The sequence below is a fragment of the Staurois parvus genome, unplaced genomic scaffold, assembly GCF_062004578.1.
Source record: "Staurois parvus isolate SC_StPar_1 unplaced genomic scaffold, SC_StPar_1.0 ptg000842l, whole genome shotgun sequence".
Taxonomy (NCBI): Eukaryota; Metazoa; Chordata; class Amphibia; order Anura; family Ranidae; genus Staurois; species Staurois parvus.
Window position 1 is genome coordinate 1,100,700 of NW_028318638.1, and position 26,073 is coordinate 1,126,772.

Here is a 26,073-nt window from a genome sequence, read left to right on the forward strand (position 1 = left end):
AACAAATACACCCAAACTGCCTGAACCACATCCAGGGAGTGCAGAGCAAATTCCTTAGGATGCGCCGGATGAGGGCATATGGAAGGTAGGACGATGTCCTTGTTTAAATGAAAAGCAGAGACCACTTTCGGGAGAAAGGAATGGCACAGACGAAGAACCACCTTGTCCTTGTGAATAACCAAATACGGAGACCTGCAGGACAAGGCCACCAACTCCGAAACCCTGCAAGCAGATGTGATAGCCACTAAAAAGGCCAAGGAAATCTCCCTAATTGGATTGTCTATGCAGAAAGGTGGTTTGGAGCAGCCAGGACTGCCCATAGGCGGTGCCGAGTTTCTTTTTTCTGCCTAGTGTCCTACTCCTGTAGGTGGCAAAATAACCCCATGGTCAAGAATAGAAGACGCTGTGTTTGTCAATGAACGTAAGAGAAATTACGTTTTTTACATGTAGGGGAGAAAAACTGGAATTGACCCAGACTGGAACTGGTTAAAAAAAACCAGTTATCCTTTACTACATCCTTCATACAGAAACAAAGTCTAAATGAAGTCGTTTTTATTGTTTTTTTTTAATTTGAAACAGTTTGTTCAGTAGAGCTGTAATATCAGCTGAGACTGTAACACAATTCTCCGAGAACACTACAAAGGAAATAAATAGGAAATATCTGCTGCTTTTTGGTAGTAGTCCCATACACAAGGATATGTACATGGCATGCCCTCTTTCAATCACGTGTTAAAAGAAAAAAATTGAAATGAAGGTCAAACCTACTGCAGTAATTGGTGTCTCTGCTTCTCCCACAAGGCTCCTTCTTCTTTACATAGCTTCACTCCAGTTATTATATTTACATTACATGAAGTCTGACCAGAGTTTACTTTTCCAATCACAGAGAATGATGTAGAACTTGAAAATCTGTAGTCTTCACCAAATATACTAAAAGAAAGTATATATAAAGCCCAAACTGCTTTCTTACAGCAGATCTATACCCGATCCCTAACATTTCATATAGCTTTAAGATGTCAATGTCATTTTAAAAATGCCTTTTAATCAATTTTCTCCAGCTTTTGGTGATCCTGCCACAAATGTCCTCATTCTGGCACTTCCTGTTATGGGGTGACTACACTCTGTCTTGACTGTGCTCCTGTGTCGTCACTACACACAGAGATTTCTCATATTCAGCTCGCAAGCTAAACAAGAGAACACTAATGTATTTCTACATTCATGCTAAACAGCATTGATGAAGGAATCTCCCCTGGCAGGCTTTTTTTTTTGTGGACAGCCACTAATCCTGCAGCTACTGAATACCCGAACAGTGTCTGCATCTGATTGCATGCAGTCACGGTCAGGGCCATGGATAAGGGGGTACCACCAGTCCTCCTGTACGGGGCCCAGGCAGCTGGGTGAATAGGATGTGGGCAGGGAGGGTGATCAGCACAGCGGGGGGGCAACTGCAGCCAGCTGATAGCTGGCTTCTCCTCTCCCGCTGGCTTTCAGCTGCAGTAGAGAGAGCCATACAGGGGATCAGTTCCACTAATTGCCCAATCCCCCCACCACACCCATCACCCTCCCTGTGCACAATACATTTCCCCTGCTGCCTAAGCCCCTCACCCTTGCAATGCTGCTGGCTTCCATCCACTCCTTCCCACCAGCACTGCAATACACTTCAAGCTGCATTAGGATCCTTCAGGATGGAGATTGGAAGAAGGGTCTGGTAAATATGCCACGTTTACCAGCCCCTTCCTTTCCTGAATGAATACAGTGCGTGATCGGTACCCATCGCTCACTGTGTTCATTCATAACTGAAGCATAGTAAACAGTTTTTTTTTTTCTTGGGGAAGGGGGCCCTATCAGGTTGCCTGTATGGGGCCCCGTGGTTTCTAACAGCAGCCCTGGTCACAGTTTGGCCACATTTTTCCACCTGGCTTCATTGACAAAGGGGCAGACCCGTCAGTGGTTCTGCTTGCTGAGTGATGGATTTCTCCGCTGATCCCCGCTGAGCAAGTGAATGACAGGTCTGTGTCCGCTCTGCTGCTGCAGAGCAGACACAGCCCGCTGCTTTCTATGGGGCGGTCGGATGGAGACGAACCATTTGTGCATTTCCACCCAACTGTCATTCGATCCGCCAGATGGATGGGGAACATATCACCATCCGTCTGTTTTCACCATACAGGATAGGATGGGATGTGGGCGGGTGTCAGTGAGCACAACCGCTGACACCCACCGCTTCATAAAGAGCTACGGATGGTCCAATCGAGTCCGCCTGAAAAACTTACAGGGGGACCCGATTGGTCCGTCAGCATGCAAGGGGCCAAAAATTGACTAAAACATTTTATTTTGTCAAATTGGGCAGTGCCGACATGGCCACTCACATCTTGGGTATCGGCCAATTCAGAAGACATTGGTGAAAATTTGTGCCATCAGCAAACTAAATGCCAACCAGCTAAGGTTTGGATCTAATGTAAGTTGTGTAGTATAGAAGGATTAGAACCCCTGTCAGGTTTAAACTGTGTCCCCCCATTAGTAGGATCCACCCCTCCAGATGTCCTGAAACCATTGTCACCAGGACAGAATTTGGCTGGAAATCCCAAATTTTACAGATGTTACTGGAACTGAAAAAGAGAGGGAAAACATCCAACGGGGGCAAATGTCAGTGAGGGTTTCCCTCAGTTTGGAGCGTTTTTATTTTCCTTCCCGTGGAACATCCAAGAAAGGAAATGAAAGAGGAATTTCTTCAAGGTCATACAGACAACTGGTTCTCTCGGCAAACATGAGGTGTCTTTCCATTCTCTCGCCTCCTCACAGACAAACATAAACATGTATGCTCCACCCTAGCTAAGTGTACATGTTTATGTGACAGACATGCCTCTCAGATCTTGGCCAGCACAATGGGATGGCCTTTTCAGCTCCATGCTCATTGTTAGATTTGCAGTGGTTTTTTTGCACCCCTACCTTAGTGTTCTCGAAGGAACAACTGACTCTACCCTTCTTCTCACGGTATGACAGACTGTTAGAACTCTGGACATGACTAAAGGTTAAACATTGTAAAAAAAGAAAAAAAATCTTAATGGATGAGAATCTTTGAAGAGGATCTCTTTTGCACACAGCAGGACAAGCGGACCCCCCCCCCGATGGAGAGAAAGGAATGGACAACGCCAGATGTGAGGAGCCAGGTTTCATCATCACCATCGCCTAGTTCAAGAAATTCTGGATCCTGGAAAGGGTTATGTATGGCGGCTGTGAAAACCGGCTGTTTGGACTTCTTCCAGAAAACTGTAAAATAAATAAAAAAAGGAAACAGGAAGCATAAATAAAGAATGAATGCAACGGCAACATCCTTCCATATTATCAGAGCATACAAAAGTTACATTGCTAGGCTTTAACCACTTACATACATTAACTGGCCTGCCTCGCCGCTGGCTATCCCCGCTTCAGTCGATCCTGAATACGGCTGCCAGACTCATCCACCTTTCCAACCGCTCCATCTCCGCCAATCCCTCCACTGGCTTCCGATTGCGCAACGGATCAAATTCAAAATCCTAACACTGGACGTACAAAGCCGTCCACCATACTGCCCCGAACTACATCACTGACCTAATATCCAAGTACCACCCAACACGCACACTCCGCTCCTCACAAGACCTCCTTCTCTCTAGTTCCCTGGTCTCCTCCTCCCATGCCCGCCTCCAGGACTTCTCCAGGGTGTCACCCATCCTCTGGAACTCCCTGCCCCAACCCATCAGATTATCACCTACTCTCCTCTCCTTTAGGTGCACCCTGAAAACCCATCTCTTCAGGGAAGCCTACCCCACCCCCTGCTAACTTGCCGATCTCCTCCACTCTTCCTACCACCCCATCCCCCACAGCTATCTCCTCCTGTGCCACCATCCCCTCCCTCCTAGATTGTAAGCTCGAAAGAGCAGGGCCCTCGATCCCCTCATGTTTTGCATTGTATTCATATTGTTCTGTCACATGTTCTGTCCCCTTTTGTAATGTACAGCGCTGAGCGAACTATTGGCGCTTTATAAATACTGTATAATAATAATAATAAACGGCGAAGAGGTGGACAGTTATTTCTGGAGTGCCGTTTATAAACCACCTTGCAGAAATAACCTTCGGGCAGCCAATGGACCTGTTAATGGTTGTGATCTGAGCTATCATCCGCTGGATCACAGCAAAGCCAAGGTAACAGAGCCGATCCAAGTGGCTCTGTACCTTGTGATGACCAACCACAGCGATCACAAAAGTAAACCGTATCACCGTTTTCATTTTAGAATCAATTCTTTCCTTGGGGAACCAACAAATAAATGATCATTCAATAGTTCCAGATTGAAGGCAGCAACAGATTCGGAGTAGGGGGGGTTGTGATTGTAAGATTTTTTTTTTTTTTTAACCTTTTCAGGACCCGTTCTCCTGTACATCTGATCACCATGTGACATCTATAGTAACTCTTCACTTCCCCATTCTGCACTTCTGCAAATTAAGCCCTTCATCTCCATCCTCTCACTGTCATTTCAAGGGGTGACTGTACCGTCCTGTCGGTTTTAAATTTAACAAAAACGAAGGGAAACTTTTTTATTTTTTTAGAAAGGTTTAATCCCAATTGTATTGCAATGTCTGCTCTTATATTGTAAAGTGCTTTGTAAACTGTTGGCGCTATATAAATCCTGCATAAAAATATTAATAATCTTTTTTTCATTCTCATAGTAAAGAGAAAAAATTGGTGGCTGTTAACCACTTCCAGTCCGGATGCTTTTACCCCCTTCCTGTCCAGGCCAATTTTCAGCTTTCAGTGCGTTCACACTTTGAATGACAATTGCGCGGTCATGCAACACTGTACCCACATGAATTGTTTAGCATTTTTTTGAGACAGATAAAGCTTTATTTTGGTGGTATTTATTCACCACTGGGATTTTTATTTTTTTTGCTATGTAAATTAAAATGTCCAAAAATTTTGAAAAAAAAGTGTTTTTCTTATAAAATTTTGCAAATAAATAATATTTCATCATAAATCTTGGCCAAAATTTATTCCGTTCTATTTTTATTAAAAAAAAAAAAAAATAACCCAAATTAGTTTATAACCAAAAATTATTTTTAAACATTTTTAAATTTTTTTATAATATTTAATTAATATTTTTTTTTTTACATACTGTCACCCTAGCAGTACAGTGTCACCATGGTGACACTGTACTACTTGTGGGGGGTGATGAAGATTTTTTTTTTTCACACTGATTGCTTTTACACCCATAAAGGCTGTAAAAGCAATCATTTCTCCTTCTCTATGGCTGCATTCTTGCAGCCATTGAGAACTACTGAGTGAGCTGATGTGAATAGGGAGGGAAACGGGAGGTGGTTAAATATCACAAAAAAGAAAGCGCTACCTGTCGCACAGAAATTAAATTTTTTACATTTTACTTTTTTTTTTACGGTACAATGTTGCTTGATCGAGTAATTGTCGGTCAAAATATCATAGCATTGAAAACTTCAAAATGGCCAGGTGATGAAAGGGGATTACAGGACAGTGGCTAAGTGCTTAGCAGCACTAGGGTCATCGGTTCGAATTCCAACCACAGCACTACCTGCACGGAGTGTGTGAGTGTGTGTGTGTGTAGTACAATTCTATCAGTCCCTAACCCTCAAGGGGCGTACAATCTAAGGTCCCTAACCCTCAAGGGGCGTACAATCTAAGGTCCCTAACCCTCAAGGGGCGTACAATCTAAGGTCCCTAACCCTCAAGGGGCGTACAATCTAAGTTCCCTAACCCTCAAGGGGCGTACAATCCAAGGTCCCTAACCCTCAAGGGGCGTACAATCTAAGGTCCCTAACCCTCAAGGGGCGTACAATCCAAGGTCCCTAACCCTCAAGGAGTGTACAATCTAAGGTCCCTAACCCTCAAGTAGCATACAATCTAAGGTCCCTAACCCTCAAGGGGCGTACAATCCAAGGTCCCTAACCCTCAAGGAGTGTACAATCTAAGGTCCCTAACCCTCAAGGAGTGTACAATCTAAGGTCCCTAACCCTCAAGGGGCGTACAATCTAAGTTCCCTAACCCTCAAGGGGCGTACAATCCAAGGTCCCTAACCCTCAAGGGGCGTACAATCTAAGGTCCCTAACCCTCAAGGGGCGTACAATCTAAGTGTTAAGCCGCCTGGCAGAGTCTCTAGCAGCCCACCGCACGGACGCTCCCAGGGCGCGGGTTCTAAGTCCCAGCCTGCTGTTCACCAGGGCCCCTGATGGTGGGGATGGACTTGGTGCAGACTGAAACCAGGTCGCGACCCCCGAGTGCATCCTGCGGTGGTAGAGAATACTGACAGGGGAGTGCAGGAACGGAATCTACTTGGAAGAGGCAGACAGATACACAGGTCTGACCCAAACCGGATGGATGGATGGATGGATGGATACGGTATGCGTGGTCAGACAGGCCGGTCGGTATTATGCGGGCAACAAGGTACAGAGGAGCGAGCTAAGAATGGTCAGGTCACAAGCCAGGTTCAGCAGGGTGCGGGCAAATACAGTACCAGGGATCAGACAGAAGAGTAGTCAGGCAAGCCAGGGGTCAAACAGGAGAGAGCAGGATCAGGAACAAGCAGAGGTCGGCAACGGAGTATACAGCAACACAGGAACAGGATACAGGACACAGGATACAAGACCAAACGGCAACTAACATACCTGTTCCTGCGTTTAAATAGCCCGCCTCCCGCTGTCATTGGTGCCAGGCGCGCGTCCGTGATCCCGAGTGCGCATGCGCGAACCCCGCCGCTGCCATGCGCGGCCAGGTCCTACCGCCCGCCGGGTAGAGAGAGTGGGTGTTCTGCGCATGCGCCGCCCGACGCGATGCCGCAGAACACCTGGATCCTGACACTAAGGTCCCTAACCCTCCAGGAGTGTACAATCTAAGGTCCCTAACCCTCAAGGGGTGTACAATCTAAGGTCCCTAACCCTCAAGGGGCGTACAATCTAAGATCCCTAACCCTCAAGGGGTGTACAATCTAAGGTCCCTAACCCTCAAGGGGCGTACAATCTAAGGTCCCTAACCCTCAAGGGGTGTACAATCTAAGGTCCCTAACCCTCAAGGGGTGTACAATCTAAGGTCCCTAACCCTCAAGTGGCGTACAATCTAAGGTCCCTACCTCTCATTCATACATACACATACTAGGGCCAATTTAGACATTAACCTACCAGCCTGTCTTTGGAGTGTGGGAGGAAACCGGTGTACCTGGTTTCCATTGTTTGATGTCATACTACAAAATGATTATTTGACATAAACAGATTGAATTGGATTTTCCACCATGACCAATCATGTGTTTTTTGAGCCATCTTGTTTATTGTTCATTAAAAAAAATCTTTTCTTTCACAATCTTTATATCAGACTATTGTATTGATATATGTTAAACTTGCTAACCACCTTCCCTAGGTGCCTCCAGTTTTAGCTTCTTTCTAGGACATCCTAGAGCGTCAAAGCTGGAATGCACACGACTGTACAAATACTGACTCTATAGCTTTGTTCCGTCCAAATCACACAGAACCCATGTAGTCAAACACTAAAAAGAAGAATTCCAGGTATAAATATTGTATACATAGTTACATTGGTCCACGAAGATTCTAATTGATCGACATACCCCAAGTAAAACTCTACTGTCTCACAGCACCCAGATCCCAAGCTTCACTGGAAAATGCTGGTAGCATACTGCATCTAACTGGTTGTCATGAGGAAATAACGGCTGTCCTTATTTCAGACATCTGATCACAGGAGGATCACATCAGGAGCCTAGAACAATTCATACTGTGAAAGCTCTGCCAGATGTGGCACCCACGTGAGGAAGCCGTGCGGAGATCCAGGTCTCCCCACAGGCAGAAATCTATGCTGCAAAATTGATGGCGGTGACGTGTCACAGAGGTCGCGTCACGGGGCTGTCGGTCAGAGACGGGTGACCAGAGCCGAGCTGGAAATAACAATCAGGCCAAGGGGATTAGACGCTTCTTATAAGGGCAGCTTGGGGGGTATTAACAGCTGAAATCCCCTTGTTTTTCATGAGATCCACTGGCTAATCCCGCCGAGAGAGAATGGCCGGCAATGATAAAGACTTCCCAGGAAGGCAAGGGGTAATGTGCACCTGTCATGTCTATCTAACATAAGAACCTAGCAGACACCTAAAGGTGCTGGCTCATAACTTGGCATCCAGACCACTCAGGGAGCCCGGAGTGATCTATACGTAGTCTAATACCCAGTGTGCCACACCACTCCCCAGTGCATGCCTATGGATGGGCCACAGGGGCACATGGCAGAGCTTGAACGTATTTTAAGGCTCCCACTGAATAACAAGGTCTGCAAAGTCAAGAAAAATACCTGTTGATCTGCCAGAGATCCAGTGAGCTATTGACTTCCTGTTTGAGATGACAACACACACTGCCTCTACTGAACTGAATGCCCAAGTGGTATGATCAGCCTACAGTGAAGATGAGAATGGGTTTCCTGGCTGCTGCACACTTTCCCCAGCTGTGTGGTTAACAGGTAAAAGCAGCCTCAGCTCAAGTAATCAAAGCCACTCCCAAAACGCGTTTCACCCCGTGGGACGAAATGCGTTGGATGTATGGCCTTGATGAATCAAGCTATGGCTGTTTTTACCTATTAACTAGTGCAGGCAAGGTTTGTGGCAGCCGGGAAACCTCTTCACATCTTCACTGTATGCCTCGGGTCTGGATAAACCCATCCCCAGCCTCCACCCTCACTACGCAGCAGCATCCATTCCACAGGACTCTGCCAGCCTGAGAAGAGACCCACAATCATACACCCAGGGTCACAGTATAATCAACCTGCTTAGTTCTCCCATACAGGAGTACAGAACCCCTGCCCTTTGTTATGGAAATGAGAAGAGGTCTTAGTTGGTCCAGTGTACTCCCAACTTCCACCTTGGGATGACTGTACTGAAATCCCATGCCCATTTCTCCACCCTGGGAAGAGAGAACACCTCCCTCTTATCATGGGGTTGAAAAAGTGTGTTGGTGTTCTGTAATCCAATATGGGAGGACTGGGCAGGGCTGACAACAGTGCTTGGGATTTGAGTGAAGCAGAGGTAAGGTTGTCACTCACTATAGAAAGTTAGTGGATTTCTGGCAGACTTACCAGCAGGTTTCTTGAATTGCTCGAATTGTCAAAGAACAAAAAAGCAGAAAAGAAAGAAAGACAGGAAGAAAAGGGCAAAAAAAAAGACAAAGATACATGCAGAGGCCCCTCCCATCCGTTACATATTCCTACTGGTCCCTCATTGAATAGGAACGGTAGCCTTACTGGCCAATAGAAACATGCAAGCAGCTCAGAAGCCAGTGCTCTACACCAGTGGTTCTCAACCACCATCCCACAGCCTGGTCTCCTAGGTCTCCAGCCAGCAGCAGATCCCTTAGCCTCCCGTAAGTGATTTTAAAGAGACAAAACATGGGGAAATGTGAATGTATTGCAGATATCTGATGCATCTTTTTTTTTTTCTTTCCATTTTGCCCAAACCAATCCTTTGGCTGATCGATTTTACCAGACTGCTCAAAAAATAGCTTGCATCCTTCTCATAACGTCCTCACATGATCACTCAGTACATAAAGCGGCATGCACTGACAGGCCATCCAGTGGTTAATGATATCCTGGTGTGTGAGCGGTTAGTATTTCTACTCTCCATGCAAATGCTGCTACATGAGCCTGCTGTGCATGTAAATAATTGAGAGGAGAGACCTGATCCATCCAGGAAACAGACTCCCCCAGGAACATTCCTTCTAATGACCTCCTGACACAATACCTGGGGAAAGTGATGGGACGTAAGGGGTTATTTTATACGGTTGCCTGGGAACACCCAAGAAAGGCAGACTGGTCGGGTCTCAGGACAAAACTCCAAGAAGGAAAAGTTCTGGTAACCCAACACAACATGACTCTCCATATCCATTCACAGACTTCAAAGACCGAAAGGGAAAACTAAATGGATCCTTCCTTCAAACGAATTGTTACACAAAGGCCACTGTGCTGTCAAGTGATGTCGCTCTGGCATTCAAAAACAAATATATGCTGATGTGTTAATGTTGCAATTCATTTTAAAATCTAAGCCATAAAGGTAAGTACGCATGAGCAGAGGAGAGGAGAGGAGCAAGAATGCAGAGGTGAGCGGCGAGGGCAGAAACCAGAGAGTAGAGGTGAGCGGCGAGGGCAGAGACCAGAGAGTAGAGGTGAGCGGCGAGGGCAGAGACCAGAGAGTAGAGGTGAGCGGCGAGGGCAGAGACCAGAGAGTAGAGGTGAGCGGCGAGGGCAGAGACCAGAGAGTAGAGGTGAGCGGCGAGGGCAGAGACCAGAGAGTAGAGGTGAGCGGCGAGGGCAGAGACCAGAGAGTAGAGGTGAGCGGCGAGGGCAGAGACCAGAGAGTAGAGGTGAGCGGCGAGGGCAGAGACCAGAGAGTAGAGGTGAGCGGCGAGGGCAGAGACCAGAGAGTAGAGGTGAGCGGCGAGGGCAGAGACCAGAGAGTAGAGGTGAGCGGCGAGGGCAGAGACCAGAGAGTAGAGGTGAGCGGCGAGAGCAGAGACCAGAGAGTAGAGGTGAGCGGCGAGGGCAGAGAGTAGAGGTGAGCGGCGAGGGCAGAGAGTAGAGGTGAGCGGCGAGGGCAGAGAGTAGAGGTGAGCGGCGAGGGCAGAGAGTAGAGGTGAGCGGCGAGGGCAGAGAGTAGAGGTGAGCGGCGAGGGCAGAGAGTAGAGGTGAGCGGCGAGGGCAGAGAGTAGAGGTGAGCGGCGAGGGCAGAGACCAGAGAGTAGAGGTGAGCGGCGAGGGCAGAGACCAGAGAGTAGAGGTGAGCGGCGAGGGCAGAGACCAGAGAGTAGAGGTGAGCGGCGAGGGCAGAGACCAGAGAGTAGAGGTGAGCGGCGAGGGCAGAGACCAGAGAGTAGAGGTGAGCGGCGAGGGCAGAAACCAGAGAGTAGAGGTGAGCGGCGAGGGCAGAGACCAGAGAGTAGAGGTGAGCGGCGAGGGCAGAGACCAGAGAGTAGAGGTGAGCGGCGAGGGCAGAGACCAGAGAGTAGAGGTGAGCAGTATTACTGGAAGGAATAGTGCCCCATCATTGTTATTACTGGAAGGAATAGTGCCCCATGATTGGTATTACTGGATGGAATAGTGCCTCATCATAGGTATTGCTGGAGGGAATAGTGCCCAATGTATGGTATTACTGGGAGGAATAGTGCCCCATCATTGGTATTGCTGGAGGGAATGGTGCCCAATGATTGGTATTACTGGGAGGAATAGTGCCCCATCATAGGTATTGCTGGAGGGAATAGTGCCCCATCATTGGTATTACTGGGAGGAATAGTGCCCCATCATTGGTATTACTGGGAGGAATAGTGCCCAATGTATGGTATTACTGGGAGGACTAGTGCCCCATTATTGGTAATACTGGGAGGAATAGTGCCCCATCATTGGTATTACTGGGAGGAATAGTGCCCCATCATTGGTATTACTGGGAGGAATAGTGCCCCATCATTGGTGTCAGTGGGAGGAATAGTGCCCCATCATTGGTATTAGTGGGAGGAATAGTGCCCCATCATTGGTATCAGTGGGAGGAATAGTGCCCCATCATTGGTATCAGTGGGAGGAATAGCGCCCCATCATTGGTATTACTAGGGGGGAATAGCGCCCCATCATTGGTATTACTAGGGAGGAATAGCGCCCCATCATTGGTATTACTAGGGGGGAATAGCGCCCCATCATTGGTATTACTAGGGGGGAATAGCGCCCCATCATTGGTATTACTAGGGGGGAATAGCGCCCCATTATTGGTATTACTAGGGGGGAATAGCGCCCCATCATTGGTATTACTAGGGGGGGAATAGCGCCCCATCATTGGTATCACTGGGAGAATAGCACCCTGTCACTGGCAATACTGGAAAGAATAGCACCCTGTCACTGGTACCAGTAGAAGGAATTATGCCCCATCGTGGGTGGGAGGAATATTGCTGGATATAAGTGACCCACTGTTGGTGTCAACAGAAGGAATTATGCCCCAAGGGCTGGAATAAAGTAAGCAAAGGACCGCAGTTTGGAGACCACTGCCCTACAAGACCTCCAAGTCTGCTTCAAAGTCCCCTAATCCCTTCCAGAATCTGCATCCACCCCAGTGTGACACACAACCCCATCCAGAGCCTTCCAGCATTTCAATAACGCTTTTATATTCTCAATCTTTCGTTGTGAGAGTATAAACTTTTTCTTTTTTACTGTTAGGGCATTGAAAGTTAACCGGGCCCTGGCCTCAATAAGGTTGAGAACCCTTGCTCTGTACTACCAGAAAATGCCAGCTATGGAAGCCCAGTAGCCCCGAATCTTAGATGCGGCAACTAAATGGCTAATGTTTTGCTGCCCATCAGTGAGCTTAGGTACTGACAGGTCCGTACTGTCAGCTTCCTATTACTACACTCACCTTATGCAAACATAACTGCATCCTCCAGGAACACACTGCGGCTATTCTCCGATACCTCAGGCTCAGGAAAGGGAGAATGACATCATGACTGAGAACCTGACAGGCAGGTTACTAATCACTTAATATCTTAAGCACTGCTAAGCCCCAAACAGACAAGGAAATATTTAGTGACAGGTCACACTGGCGGCATTCTCACTTGCAGAAGAAGTAGGGTCTAAACAGTAATCTGTTGTTGGAGCTCTGGGAAGCCAAGGCTTTGTAAATACGGCATTACCAGGACCCGTGCTGTTAATATCTGATGCAGCATGAGCTATCTGATATCTAATACTTTTAGTAGGAGACTACAGAGATTAACAAGATCATTTCATGTGGCATATGCGATTCAAAGTGATTGTAAAGTTGTTGTATTTTTTAAATAACATGTTATACTTACCTGTTCTGTGCAACGGAATTGCACAGAGCGCCCCCGGTCCCCCTCTTTTCGAGCCCCTCACTGGCGCTCTTGGCTCCTCCTCTTTTCAGTATGGCACCATAGGAAGTCGCTTCTTATCCTAAGATCCTAAGCTGCGCTGCCTGCATACATAAACACAGACAACGTGGCTCGGCCCCACACGCGGATCCATTGTCACATGATTTGCTTGACATCTGCTGTCTAAGCAAAGCCTATGAGAGTGGGGGGAGCTGCAACGGACACAGCACTTGATCGAGGTCTCAGGTAAGTATAAGGAGGGTTGTGGGGGTTATACTGTTACCTGTGAAATTTTTAATTTATTGCCAGGAATGCAATAAAGTGGAGCTCCACCCACTTTTAGGACTGGTCCCCTGCTACCTGTGAGGAATTAGCACCTTTTGGGGGGGGCACCTGATTTTGACAGGTACCTGATCCCCCTACTGCTCCGACCGCCTAGGTCACGTGTCAAACACAGGGCCCGGCCCGCCAGGCCATTTCGTGTAACCCTCACACCCAGGGCTTTTTTTAGCTGGAAAGTGGCAGAGTGGTGTAGAGGTCAAAGCTGAGAAGGAGAGGTGGAAAAGAGATGTGAACAGCCCTTGAAAGAGCTGAGCCCTGCACAGCGCACCCCTAAACCCCGCACTCTGCGCCCAGCACACCCCTAGGCCCCGCACTCTGCGCCCAGCACACCCCTAGGCCCCGCACTCTGCGCCCAGCACACCCCTAGGCCCCGCACTCTGCGCCCAGCACACCCCTAGGCCCCGCACTCTGCGCCCAGCACACCCCTAGGCCCCGCACTCTGCGCCCAGCACACCCCTAGGCCCCGCACTCTGCGCCCAGCACACCCCTAGGCCCTGCACTCTGCGCCCAGCACACCCCTAGGCCCTGCACTCTGCGCCCAGCACACCCCTAGGCCCTGCACTCTGCGCCCAGCACATCCCTAAGCCCTGCACTCTGCGCCCAGCACACCCCTAGGCCCTGCACTCTGTAAGACTATGTATGGAGTTCAGGAGTTCTGCCATGTACATATACAAACAGCCCTTTGAAGGCAACCTAATGCTGATGCGGCCCGTGATGAAATTGAGTTTGACACCCCTGGCCTAGGTGATTGGAAGCGGAAGTTGTCCTCCCTCCCTGTAGTGTTCTAGGACGTTTCCCAGAGGAATACAGGACCATTCACAATGCGCAGTGCTAGTTGCGCATACGCAGTGGGCACCCAGCCTTTATTCCCCAGTTCAGATTATCTGTTAGGAGCTCCATAATCCTACGGGCTCCGGCATCCACCAAACACAAGTAGCAGTTTTGCAAGGACTGGCCCTTTAAAAGGACGCTTTTTGTTAAAAACTGGTATTCAGCAATGTTGCCTTTCAGCTACAAACCGCATTTTGTGGTGTTAAATAGCTTGACTTTACCGTACATTTACCGTGTGAACTCTACTATCAATCCATTGGAAAACACGAAGTGCTGGCCCCATTACACAAATCATGTAACTGGATCTCTCTGGCACGCCGTCCTTGTGACGAAAGGCCTGGAAAATAAGCAGTTAAGTACGGCTCCGGTGTCAGGTGAAAACTGGCGTTGGTTACACAGGATGGTTCGTCCAGCTTGACTGCAGGCACATTACATCAGGCTCGCTAGAAAGGCCTGGGTTAGGTTTCTGGAGCTTGGTGTCATTGCTGGGCTGAAAGGGGCACTAGTGATAACGAGGACTGATGGATGGTTACAGGGGGGAGACAACATTGGGGGTTATTTACTAATACTGGAGAGTGCAAAATCTGGTGCAGCTCTGTATAGAAACCATCAGCTTCCAGGTTTTATTGCCAAAGCTGAATTGAAAAATCTGAAGTGAGAAACTGATAGGCTACCATACACCAGATTCCGAGTGCTTCAATTCCAGTAAATCTCCCCCACTGTGCTAAAGCAGTAAAATACAAGGATTGCTTATACTCTCTGGGCCACCTCTCCCTGTAAAAATCACCTACTGGTAGGGACCAGAAGAGAACCACAACAGCTTGGGTGGTCCTCCAAAGGAGTCGGTCACCTCCCAGTACTGGCCTTCCTAGGCAATGAAAAGGAAGTGGGCCTAGATCTCTTCCTGCCTGTAAAGAGAAACAGACTGGGGGGGCAACAATGGATGAGAGCCCCACCATCAAAGGGATGGAAGGGGGCAAAAGGGGTGGATGCAGGACCACAACGGAGAATCCTGAGTCTCCCTCCACCAGGTTCCAAGCAATGCATCTCTTCTGGATGAAGGAAACTCAATTACCAACCAGTTCGGCAGAAGGACTTCCTTTAAAGGTCTTTTTGGTGATGTGTTTCCTGCTCCTCTTGGTGGAGGTGCCTATCTCTCATGTGCTGTCCCGGAAGATGGTGTAGAAGCATTGTCACCTTAGGATAGAATGGTGTTTGGACTACTAAACACCTTCTCCCTCTCCTTTCTCCATGACATTGGGTGTTCTGTAGTCCACAGAGATAGCCGGGAACAATACTAACCCAGTATTTCACAAACATCTGGGTGACTTGGGTTGCTGTGAACATAGAATCCAGTTTGCACTGCTATGAACTGCCATAGTGCAGGCAGGCCAGTTGCCGACACTTCACCAAACAAGGATACTCTAGGGCACAGGCCTCCAGGCCATTTCATGTGGCCCTTGCACCTCTCCTGCAGGTACCCCCTTGTCTCTGACCCAACCGAGCTCACATAAGTGAAAAGGCCAGGTGTCCTCAACTGTTTGGCCATATGTCGTCTCTTAAGCCAGACATAGATGGATAGAAATTCAGGATCTTCTATAGCACAGGTGTCAAACACAAGGCTCGCGGGCCAAATCTAGCCCTCCAGGCCATTTCATGTGGCCCTTGCACCTCTCCTGCAGGTACCCCCTTGTCTCCACCCCCACCCTGACTCAGCAGTCGGCAGCAGAGAGAACATAACTCCTTTGCCAAATTCTGCACCTCTCAGTGCAGCTGTGGCACCCCGTCATCTCTGCCTCCCCTAGTCTCAGCATTCAGCATACTCTGGTAACTGAATGCACTCCTCATCTGGTCCTCCTCCAGACCCTGCCCTTTCTTCTTTTCAGCTCTGCCCTAATGGTGGTGCATGCTGATGTTAGGGAGGGTGTGGGATTCTTGACATTTGATGTAATGGGGGGGTGCTATGGACATCTGGTTTTACAGATACAACCGGCCTTTGAGGGCAACCATAATGTTGATACAGTCCGCAATGAAATGGAGTTTGTCACCCCTGCTCTAGGGCCAGGACGCATTACGTCATTTGTTGCTATGGTGAGGCAGCGGACTAGCCCACATTATGGCAATGCATGACATCCCTAGAATTCAGGAGAAGACTTTTTCCATCGTCCACCCCCTACTTTGCTGCTGGAGCCAAAAGGTTAGTGCTCTGATAAAAGAGGACTGTGTGATTGAAGGGGCTCTGATGTGATGGGGGGGGGGGGACATCTGGAATGACAGAAAACCTCTGATGTGGGGAGCCTTGATGCATCGGACATGTAGGGGTGACTCGAATGTGATGGGGGAACCTCCGTCACGATGGGGGACCTCTGAACTAATGGGGGGAACCTCTGATGTGATCGGGAGACTCTGATGTGTGATGGGGGGGGAACTCTGATGTGATGGGAGGCTTCTGACATGAAGTTGAGTTCACCAAGGTAGTTGTGTGCATCTTCCCAGGCTCAGGTTTCCTATTCATAACTAACCTTTACATTTTTAGACTGGGGTGCCTCAACTGAAAATTGGGCGCAGCACATAAAGTTTCCAAGTCACAAGATTTCTGGCAGGATTGACAGTTTTTTTTTTTTGCACTTATCGAACAAATATCAAAATGTTTTCATTGTAATTTTTAAAGTGATTCTAAAGGCTTAAATATTTTTAACTTAATGCCTTTTCTGTATTAGGATAAAAGCTCTTCTGTGCTGCAGGATCCTCCCCAGCCCCCCCTTATACTTATCTGAGCCCAATCTCAATCCAGCACTGTGCCCAAGAGCAGCGACTCTCTCCCGCCTCACAGGGCAGATTGACAGCTAATAGCTCCTGCTGCTGTCAAATTCTGTGAGGCTGAGCCGCATTGCCTGTGCCTATAGACAAGCAGCATGGCTCACAATCGAGCCCACAGGACTTCCCCCATAGGAAGCGCCTTCCAATGGGGGCACTCACTAAAGTTGAGGAGCTAGGTGCGTCAGCGGGGGACCCCCAAAGAGGAGGATCGGGGCTGCTCAGGGCAAAACCACTGCATAGGGCGGGTAAGTACGACATGTTTATTATTAAAAAAAATAAAATAAAAAAGGTTTATAAATCACTTTGCCAGATCAGAAAGGACCCAATAAGAAACTAATAACATCTAAATATACTTTAAAGCATGTATACAGGGCTGTGAATAAGGGGGTACCACCAAGACTCCTGTACGGGGCCCAGGTCAGCAGGGGGGCCCAGGCAGCTAGGTGAATTGGATGTAGGCAGAGAGGGAGATCGGCACGGTGGGGGGGGGGGGGGGGGCGATTACTGGAACAGATGCCCTGTATGGCTCTCTCTGCAGCATCTGAAAGCTGGATTCTTCTCCTCTCCCTCGCACTGGTTTTCAGCTGCTGCAGAGAAAGCCATACAAGGGATCGGTTCCAGTAACTGCCCCACCCACCATGCCGATCACCCTCCCTGTGCACATCTGATTCACCTAGCTGCCTGGGCCCCCCACAGTGCCGGCTTCCCTCCTCTCCTTCCCACCGGCAGCTGCAAGCACACAATAAGATTCTTCAGGATGGAGAGTAGGGGAAGGGTCTGACATATATGTCACATTAACCAGCTCTTTCCTTTCCTGAATGAACACAATTGAGTGATCAGCACTGATCACTCACTGTGTTCATTCATAACTAAAGCGTAGTAAACTGTTTTTTTTTTTTTTTAAAGGGGCCCTGTGGTTTCTAACCGCAGTCCTGCATGTATACAATTGTTAATGTTACCTGCAGCAACCAAGCATCTCCCTTCTATTCCGCCATACTGCACTAAAATGATGCAAAGAAGCAACAAGAACATCCTCTCATTACAAAAGGGACCTCAGATTCCTCGTAGCCTGATTGTGTGGATCAGCCAGTGACTGGACCCATGTTTCAGCTGGTGTCCTGCATGTACATAAGGTGGGATTTCCACCCGCAAAGTGTAAAAGGCCTTACCTCTTTGTGTTATGAATGGCGGTCCCACCCAGGATGATGCGTACACCTGGAGTCGTCCGATTCAGGTTGTAGACAGTTAAAGCCTCTTCGTAGGTAGCTCCGCCCACAATGAACACAATAATATCCTGAGGCCTGAAAGACACGCATGCCAAATAGGCAAAGGAGTAAAATGAGTCAGAAAGTCTGCAACTTGCTAATAATTAGAATCTGGCATTAAACTAGAATTACAGCTAAACCTTTTTTTCCCCCATTATGGATAGTGTAAGGGAGGGTTATAACTAGTGGTGCACCGAAATGAAAATTCTGGTGCCGAAACCGAAAATTCAAAATGCGCTTGGCCGAAAACCGAAATGCAGAGTTTTTAAAAATGAATATATATTTTTCACTTTGATTAAAAAAAAAAAACAAAAAAAAAAACCAATACATACCCTAATTTTTTTGTAAATTATGAAAGAGGATGTTACGGCGAGTAAATAGATACCAAACATGTCACGCTTTAAAATTCCGTACACTCGTGGAATAGCGTGAAACTGCGATACTTAAAAAGCTCCATAGGTGATGCTTTAAAAATGTCTACAGGTTAGCTGTGTAAAGTTACAGGGGTCTAGTGCGAGGATTGCTGCTCTTAATCGGACGTTCGTGGCGATGCCTCACGTGTGTGGTTTGAACACCATTTAGATATGTGGGCGTGGCCTATGTATGCATTCACCACTACGTGCGAGCACGGGGGGCCTTTAAACATTTTATTAGTTATTTAATTTTTTTTGTTTTTTTTGCACTGTCCCTTTAAAACAAAATTGTAATCACTTTTAATTCTTATCATAATAAATGCATGCATCCCTATCCCTGATAGTAATAATTAGTGACAGGTCCTCTTTATGGAGAGATATGGAGTCAATAAATCCCCACATCTCTCCACTGCAATGTAAAGCATTAGATAAAAAAAAAAAGCACTGATCTAGTACCTTAGTAAAAAAAAAAAAAAAAAAAAAAAAAAATGGCCAGAACCCCAAGTGATATCGCTCCGGTCCTCCAAGGGCATAGAGATGAGTGGAGGCCATCTTTCCTTCACTCATCTCTATGCCCAGCGTCGGGATCGTTCGATGGTTTCTCAGGTAAGGCTGAGAACTACCGAGTGGTGGCCGGTGGTGGCGAGGTTTTTTCGGCACCTGTGTTGATGCTTTTTTTCATATCGAAAGGGCTGTTTTCGGCCGAAGAGTTTCGCCCACCGAAATTTCGGTGCATCCCTAGCTAGGTTTCTTTTGGCCCTCTTTGTCCCAAATAGGGAGATTTCCCTTCACTTCCTGTCCCATAGACAAAACAGGAAGTGAGAGAAACTCCCTGCAAATTAAAGTATAACTAACGACAAAACTTTTGTTTTTAGGTTTGGATAGAATGGAGATGGATTAGAACCCCTGTCAGTTTTTATTGCCGTCTGTGTCCCCATTAAGGAGATTTTCCCTCTCTTCTCCTGTTTATCTTTGAAAGGGAAGTAAAAGAAAATACCAATTTTTGGGCTGTCCCCAGAAAAGTAATAGAGGGGAGATCTTCCAATAAGGAAGCAGTTTGGTATTCTCATCGTGTTAGTACAGCCAGCAGCCTGCCAAAGTCCCATACATAGTCCTTCTCAAGCCAGTGTACACAGCGATTGTAATGGCCTCAGCAGCCACATCAGTTTTTAAAAGTTATGCATGCTCTACTTTTTCCACATTCCACTGTGATTTGCAACCAATTAAAATGAATGAGCAGCAAAATCGCATCGCAGAGGAATGTGACAGTGCGTCCCTGGTGTGAACCGGTCCGAAAAATACCGCTTTCAAAGCGATCGTATGATGATCTGATCGTTAGTGCACAGCTTTCGTCAGAAATAATTTGAAGAGACAAGCACAAAAATTATTCTCGTACAATACTAGATCGTGCGATTTTCTTTTAATCAGTACGGTTTTGTTCAAAAATACAATTTAAATATTTATTTCAGGTACTTATATAGCACCGTCAATGTGTCCAGACAGAGGTCAGGGGTTCTGCATCCTCCTAGAGCAGAAATAAAACTCCTCCTACAAGCTTTAACCAGTGCTCTGCTGGACACTGATAGAAGTCACAAGACTGCTATATACTCCTGATGAGAAAAGGTATTTAGCAGTTTATATTTACTAAAATAATTACATTTCCATGTTCTGTGTACTGTGGGTGACCAGAAATAGCGAATGTGGGGTCCGGGGAGAGCGGCTACAGTGAATGCGGGGTCTGGGGAGAGCGGCTACAGTGAATGCGGGGTCCGGGGAGAGCGGCTACAGTGAATGCGGGGTCCGGGGAGAGCGGATATAGTCAATGCAGGGTCCGGGGAGAGCGGATATAGTGAATGCAGGGTCCAGGGAGAGCGGATATAGTGAATGCAGGGTCCGGGGAGAGCGGATATAGTGAATGCAGGGTCCGGGGAGAGCGGATATAGTAAATGCAGGGTCCGGGGAGAGCGGATATAGTAAATGCGGGGCCCGGGGAGAGTGGATATAGTGAATGCGGGGCCCAGTGAGAGCGGATATAGTGAATGCGGGGTCCGGGGAGACCAGATATAGTGAATGCGGGGTCCGGGGAGAGCGGATATAGTGAATGCAGGGTCCAGGGAGAGCGGATATAGTGAATGCAGGGTCCAGGGAGAGCGGATATAGTGAATGCAGGGTCCAGGGAGAGCGGATATAGTAAATGCAGGGTCCGGGGAGAGCGGATATAGTGAATGCAGGGTCCGGGGAGAGCGGATATAGTGAATGCAGGGTCCGGGGAGACCGGATATAGTGAATGCAGGGTCCGGGGAGAGCGGATATAGTGAATGCAGGGTCCAGGGAGAGCAGATATAGTGAATGCAGGGTCCGGGGAGACCAGATATAGTGAATGCAGGGTTCGGGGAGAGCGGATATAGTGAATGCAGGGTCCGGGGAGAGCGGATATAGTGAATGCGGGGCCCAGTGAGAGCGGATATAGTGAATGCGGGGCCCAGTGAGAGCGGATATAGTGAATGCGGGGCCCAGTGAGAGCGGATATAGTGAATGCAGGGTCCAGGGAGAGCGGATATAGTGAATGCAGGGTCCAGGGAGAGCGGATATAGTGAATGCAGGGTCCAGGGAGAGCGGATATAGTGAATGCAGGGTCCAGGGAGAGCGGATATAGTGAATGCAGGGTCCGGGGAGAGCGGATATAGTGAATGCAGGGTCCGGGGAGAGCGGATATAGTGAATGCAGGGTCCGGGGTTTAGTAATACTTTAAGCTTTGACAATAAAACCTGGAAGCTGATGGTTTCTATGCAGAGCTGCACCAGGTTTTGCACTCTCCAGTTTTAGTAAATAACCCCCATTTTCTTCTTATACTACAAAAGACTGGACAGAGTCCAGAGAGCAATTAGCTGAACTAAAACTGTGTTGGATTCCAGAAGTGCTAACCATTCAGCCACTGTGCTGCCCCACGTCACTTCCAAATTTTTATTGTCATATTGAAAGTGAAGGGGTTAGTAAAGTTACAATAATTCTTGTACGAAACTAGCATGCAAAAAAAAAAAAACCCCCAAAAAAATGGACAATCATTCGTCCGATATTTTCATCGTGTGTACGGGGCTTAAAGCGGAGTTCCACCTGAAAAAAAAAAAGCTAGCAGCTACAAGAACTGTAGCTGCTGACACTTAAAATACAGCCACTTACCTGTCCCTCAGTCCAGCGGTGTCCTCACCACGGCTGGTTTCACTGACCCTCTTCTCTCCCCGGTGCCGACATCTTCAGTGTGGGCACCCGGCTGTGACAGCTTGCGGCTTCACAGCCGGGTGCCCACTGCACATGCCCGAGAAGCGTTGCGCTTTGTGAATGGCCCCGTAGTCTTCTGGGACTTGTCACGTGTCCCAGAAGACTACGAGGAGGGAGGGAGGAAAACTTCTGTTTCCGATCGCCTAGGCGACTGCAGCGGAAGTGGGAGCGGGTACCTGTCAAATTCGGGTACCCGCTCCCCAAAGGTGCCAGTCCTTAATGGGGAGCGGGGGGACAAAGCATTAAAGCAGAACTTCCCCTTTTGGGTGGAGCTCCGCTTTAAGACTAGAAGTCAGGGGAAACCATTGGGACAAAGACTCCAATAAAAACCCAACGGGATCTAATTCTTCCATGCGGTATTGAGAATGTTGTGTTGCAGTGATTTGCCTTCACATCTTGTCAGGATTTATTGTGTCTCAGGAGTCTTACCGGTCCCTCAGTGTGTTGGGCCCCACGTAGGGGTACGTGTTGTCTCTCAGCTTCCCTTTAATCAGCTTGTCCAGGGTTTCCAGGAGGAGCGGCTGGTGTTGGGTGTACACGTTCTCCACCCCCTATGGGAAAACAAATGTCAAACAGGTAACACGAGGGCTCGTAGCCGATTTGCAGGCAGATGCTAAAGGAAAAAAAAAAAGCTAATGCAGCTCGGCATGTATCGATAAATCATTAATAGCATCTTATATACAGTGGGGAAAATAATTACTTGATCCCCTGCAGATGTTGTAAGTTTACCCACAAGAAATGAAGGCTCTATAATTTTTATCATAGGTGTATTTTAACCACTTCCAGTCGGGACACTTTCACCCCCTTCCTGTCCAGGCCAGTTTTCAGCTTTCAGTGCTATCACACTTTGAATGACAATTGCGCGGTCATGCAACACTGTACCCATATGAATTTTTTAGCTTTTTTTAAACAGATAAAGCTTTATTTTGATGGTATTTATTCACCGCTGGGATTTTTATTTTTTCTGCTATGTAAATTAAAAAGTCCAAAAATTTTGAAAAAAGTGTTTTCCTTAAAAAAATTTGCAAATAAATAGTATTTCATCATAAATCTTGGCCAAAATTTGTTCCGTTATATTTTTAGTAAAAAAAAAAATAACCCAACTTTATTAGTTGGGTTATTAGTTACAAGTTTATAACCAAAAATTATAATTTTTAAACTTTTTTTATTGCTTTTATATTATTATTTTTTTTTTTTTACATACTACTTGTGGGGGGTGATGAAGATTTAGATTTTTTTTAACACTGATTGCTTTTACACCCATAAAGGCTGTAAATGCAATCATTTTTCCTTCTCTCTAGCTGCATTCTTGCAGCCATTGAGAACTACTGAGTGAGCTATGATTGGTCACAGCTTGTCACATGGTACAAGGCTGTTGTGAATAGCCCTGTACCATGTGACCTCTGTGATCATTCATAGATTTCGTACATAGTAAGCAATGATGTCAGAATTGACATCTTGCTTACTACTCTGCATGTGATCACTGATTGGCCAATCAGTGATGACATGATTGGGACCTCGCACAGAGGTCCCGTCTGACGATCGGTGTTCCACTGTGTCAGGAGAACACAGCGGGCACCGAATCGCGGTGCTGCACATTCCCAGTGAGCGCGCACAAGCAGGGTGTGGGCAGGCCGTTTATAAATGGCCACTCAACCCTGCACTGCCACCGTCCGGCCGTTTATATACAACGGCTGGACAGGAAGTGGTTAAATGACAGAGACAGAATATCAAACAAAAATCCAGAAAAAAAACCAAAACAAAAAAAAACACGATACAAATGTTATAAATTGAGTTGCAGGTCAGTGAGTAAAAAGAGTAATTGATACCCAACAAAACATGACTTGGTGGCTGGTGGAGAAACCCTTGTGGGTGAGCACAGCGGGAAGACGTTTCTTGTAGTGAGGAAACCATGTGCCCGTGCAAAATGCGGCCCGCAGGAACGCGGATATGTGAACCAGGGGTAAGTCCTCACGCACACGGGACGTTTTGATAAGTTGTATAAAGTCACATTTAGAGGCACTTTTCCACACTTGTGTTTTTTAGTGTTTTCAACTTTTTTTTTTAAGAAAAAAAAAATTTTTTTGGTCAAAATAACATGCAAAAAAACACCGGTTTGCAGCATTTTACATCGTTTTTCAGCGTTGGAGCATTTTTTTTACAGCTAAAAAACTCTAGATACCCACTAGTTTTGGGGTTTTTTTCCAGCCAAAAAACGTTGATTCCAGTCTGTGTGTGCATGGATACATAGGATAACATGCTGGGGGGGTTTACTGGCTGTAGAAAAAAACGCCAAGACAAAAACAGCCGCTGTAAAAACGTCCCGTGTGCATGAGGACTAAGGGTTCAGTGGGCACATTCACCCAAAACTGGAATGTTATATCGGGGCAGATAGACGGCTGAGACAGCAACCAGCTCGACATGGACAGCTCGCTGGAGCCACCGGCTATATACTCATTGCTGTGAAATTTGGTCCTCCTGCATTGTCTACAGTGTGAAAACAAAATCCAGTGCCGAGAGCCAGAACTGGGAACACCTTTGCAGATATTAGTGCTGGCATTTGTTAAGAATCAGCCAGTGCCAATGAGTGACCCAAGCCACCAGCATCAACCACCGTCAATGAGTGACCCAAGCCACCAGCATCAACCACCGTCAATGAGTGACCCAAGCCACCAGCATCAACCACCGCCAATGAGTGACCCAAGCCTCCAGCATCAACCACCGTCAATGAGTGACCCAAGCCACCAGCATCAACCACCGTCAATGAGTGACCCACGCCACCAGCATCAACCACCGCCAATGAGTGACCCAAGCCACCAGCATCACCCACCGCCAATGAGTGACCCACGCCTCCAGCATCAACCACCGTCAATGAGTGACCCAAGCCACCAGCATCAACCACCGCCAATGAGTGACCCACGCCACCAGCATCAACCACCGCCAATGAGTGACCCACGCCACCAGCATCAACCACCGCCAATGAGTGACCCACGCCACCAGCATCAACCATTGCCAATGAGTGACCCACGCCACCAGCATCAACCATTGCCAATGAGTGACCCAAGCCACCAGCATCAACCACCGCCAATAAGTCACCAACGCCACCAGCATCACCCACCACCAATGAGTGACCCAAGCCACCAGCATCAAACATCGCCAATGAGTGACCCAAGCCACCAGCATCACCCACCGCCAATGAGTGACCCACGCCACCAGCATCAACCATTGCCAATGAGTGACCCAAGCCACCAGCATCACCCACCGCCAATGAGTGACCCAAGCCACCAGCATCACCCACCGCCAATGAGTGACCCACGCCACCAGCATCACCCACCGCCAATGAGTGACCCACGCCACCAGCATCAACCATCGCCAATGAGTGACCCAAGCCACCAGCATCACCCACCGCCAATGAGTGACCCAAGCCACCAGCATCAACCACCATATCTACTACGAATACATTTACAGCCAAGGATAAAGTGCTGAAATCAGGATCTCACTGACCTTGAGTCCCTTGAAGAACTGTTTGGTAATGGCCACTGCATCTTTCGGGCTAAAGAGGTCGCTGTCTCTGACCCGCTTCCCGCCGAATTCCAACACTGCAGACACCAGCTGTCATCAGGATGGGAAGACAAACATGTCAGAGGTTACCAGAATAAATGACTCCCTCAAAGTTTTTTTCTTTAAGTCTTATAGTAAGGGCAGGGGCGGACTGACAACTCATGGGGCCCCTGGGCAATAGGGGATCATGGGGCCCCTGTGTCCTTGCCCACACTCAAACCACACCCAAAAACGCCTATGAAAAGTACCAGGGGCATCTCATGGGGCCCCCTACTGACCCCGGGCCCTCGGGCGGTGCCCGAGAGCCGAATGGTCAGTCCGTCCCTGAATAAGGACCATGTCTGTGATACTAGCAGGTGAGAGATCGGCCGGTATGAATGTGAGAAACTAACAGAAAAAGGACTAGTTGTGGACTCAACCGGAATAGGGAATTTGTAAATACTCAAGAAAAATAATTCAAACACCTTTCTCCTTTGTTTGAATTATTTTTCTTGAGTATTTACAAAGTTTATGCAAAACAAAAAACAAAAATCATGCACCACACTGTCCCCTACCACAGCAAGGAACAGACAGATGTCAGAGCAGTAAAGTGCCCTGGCAGTTCCCTGTTCCCATGTGAATGTGCGGGGCCACAGTGCCAGCCCGTGGCCTGGGGGTTTGAGAAACAC

At 47.7% G+C, this 26,073-nt stretch overlaps 1 protein-coding gene across 1 annotated transcript in view; it reads right to left on the reverse strand.

Moving 5' to 3' along the window:
• Positions 1-535: 535 nt before the first annotated feature.
• Positions 536-26,073, reverse strand: part of VPS45 (vacuolar protein sorting 45 homolog) — a 66,210-nt gene continuing 40,672 nt past the window's right edge. The window contains exons 12-15 of the mRNA XM_089655498.1: positions 25,349-25,456; positions 22,274-22,395; positions 18,057-18,188; positions 536-3,264 (exon numbers count right to left, since the gene is read on the reverse strand). Of these exons, the coding sequence (XP_089511624.1) occupies positions 3,216-3,264; positions 18,057-18,188; positions 22,274-22,395; positions 25,349-25,456 (411 nt within the window). The 3' untranslated portion in view covers positions 536-3,215. The remainder of the gene's footprint in view (positions 3,265-18,056; positions 18,189-22,273; positions 22,396-25,348; positions 25,457-26,073) is intronic.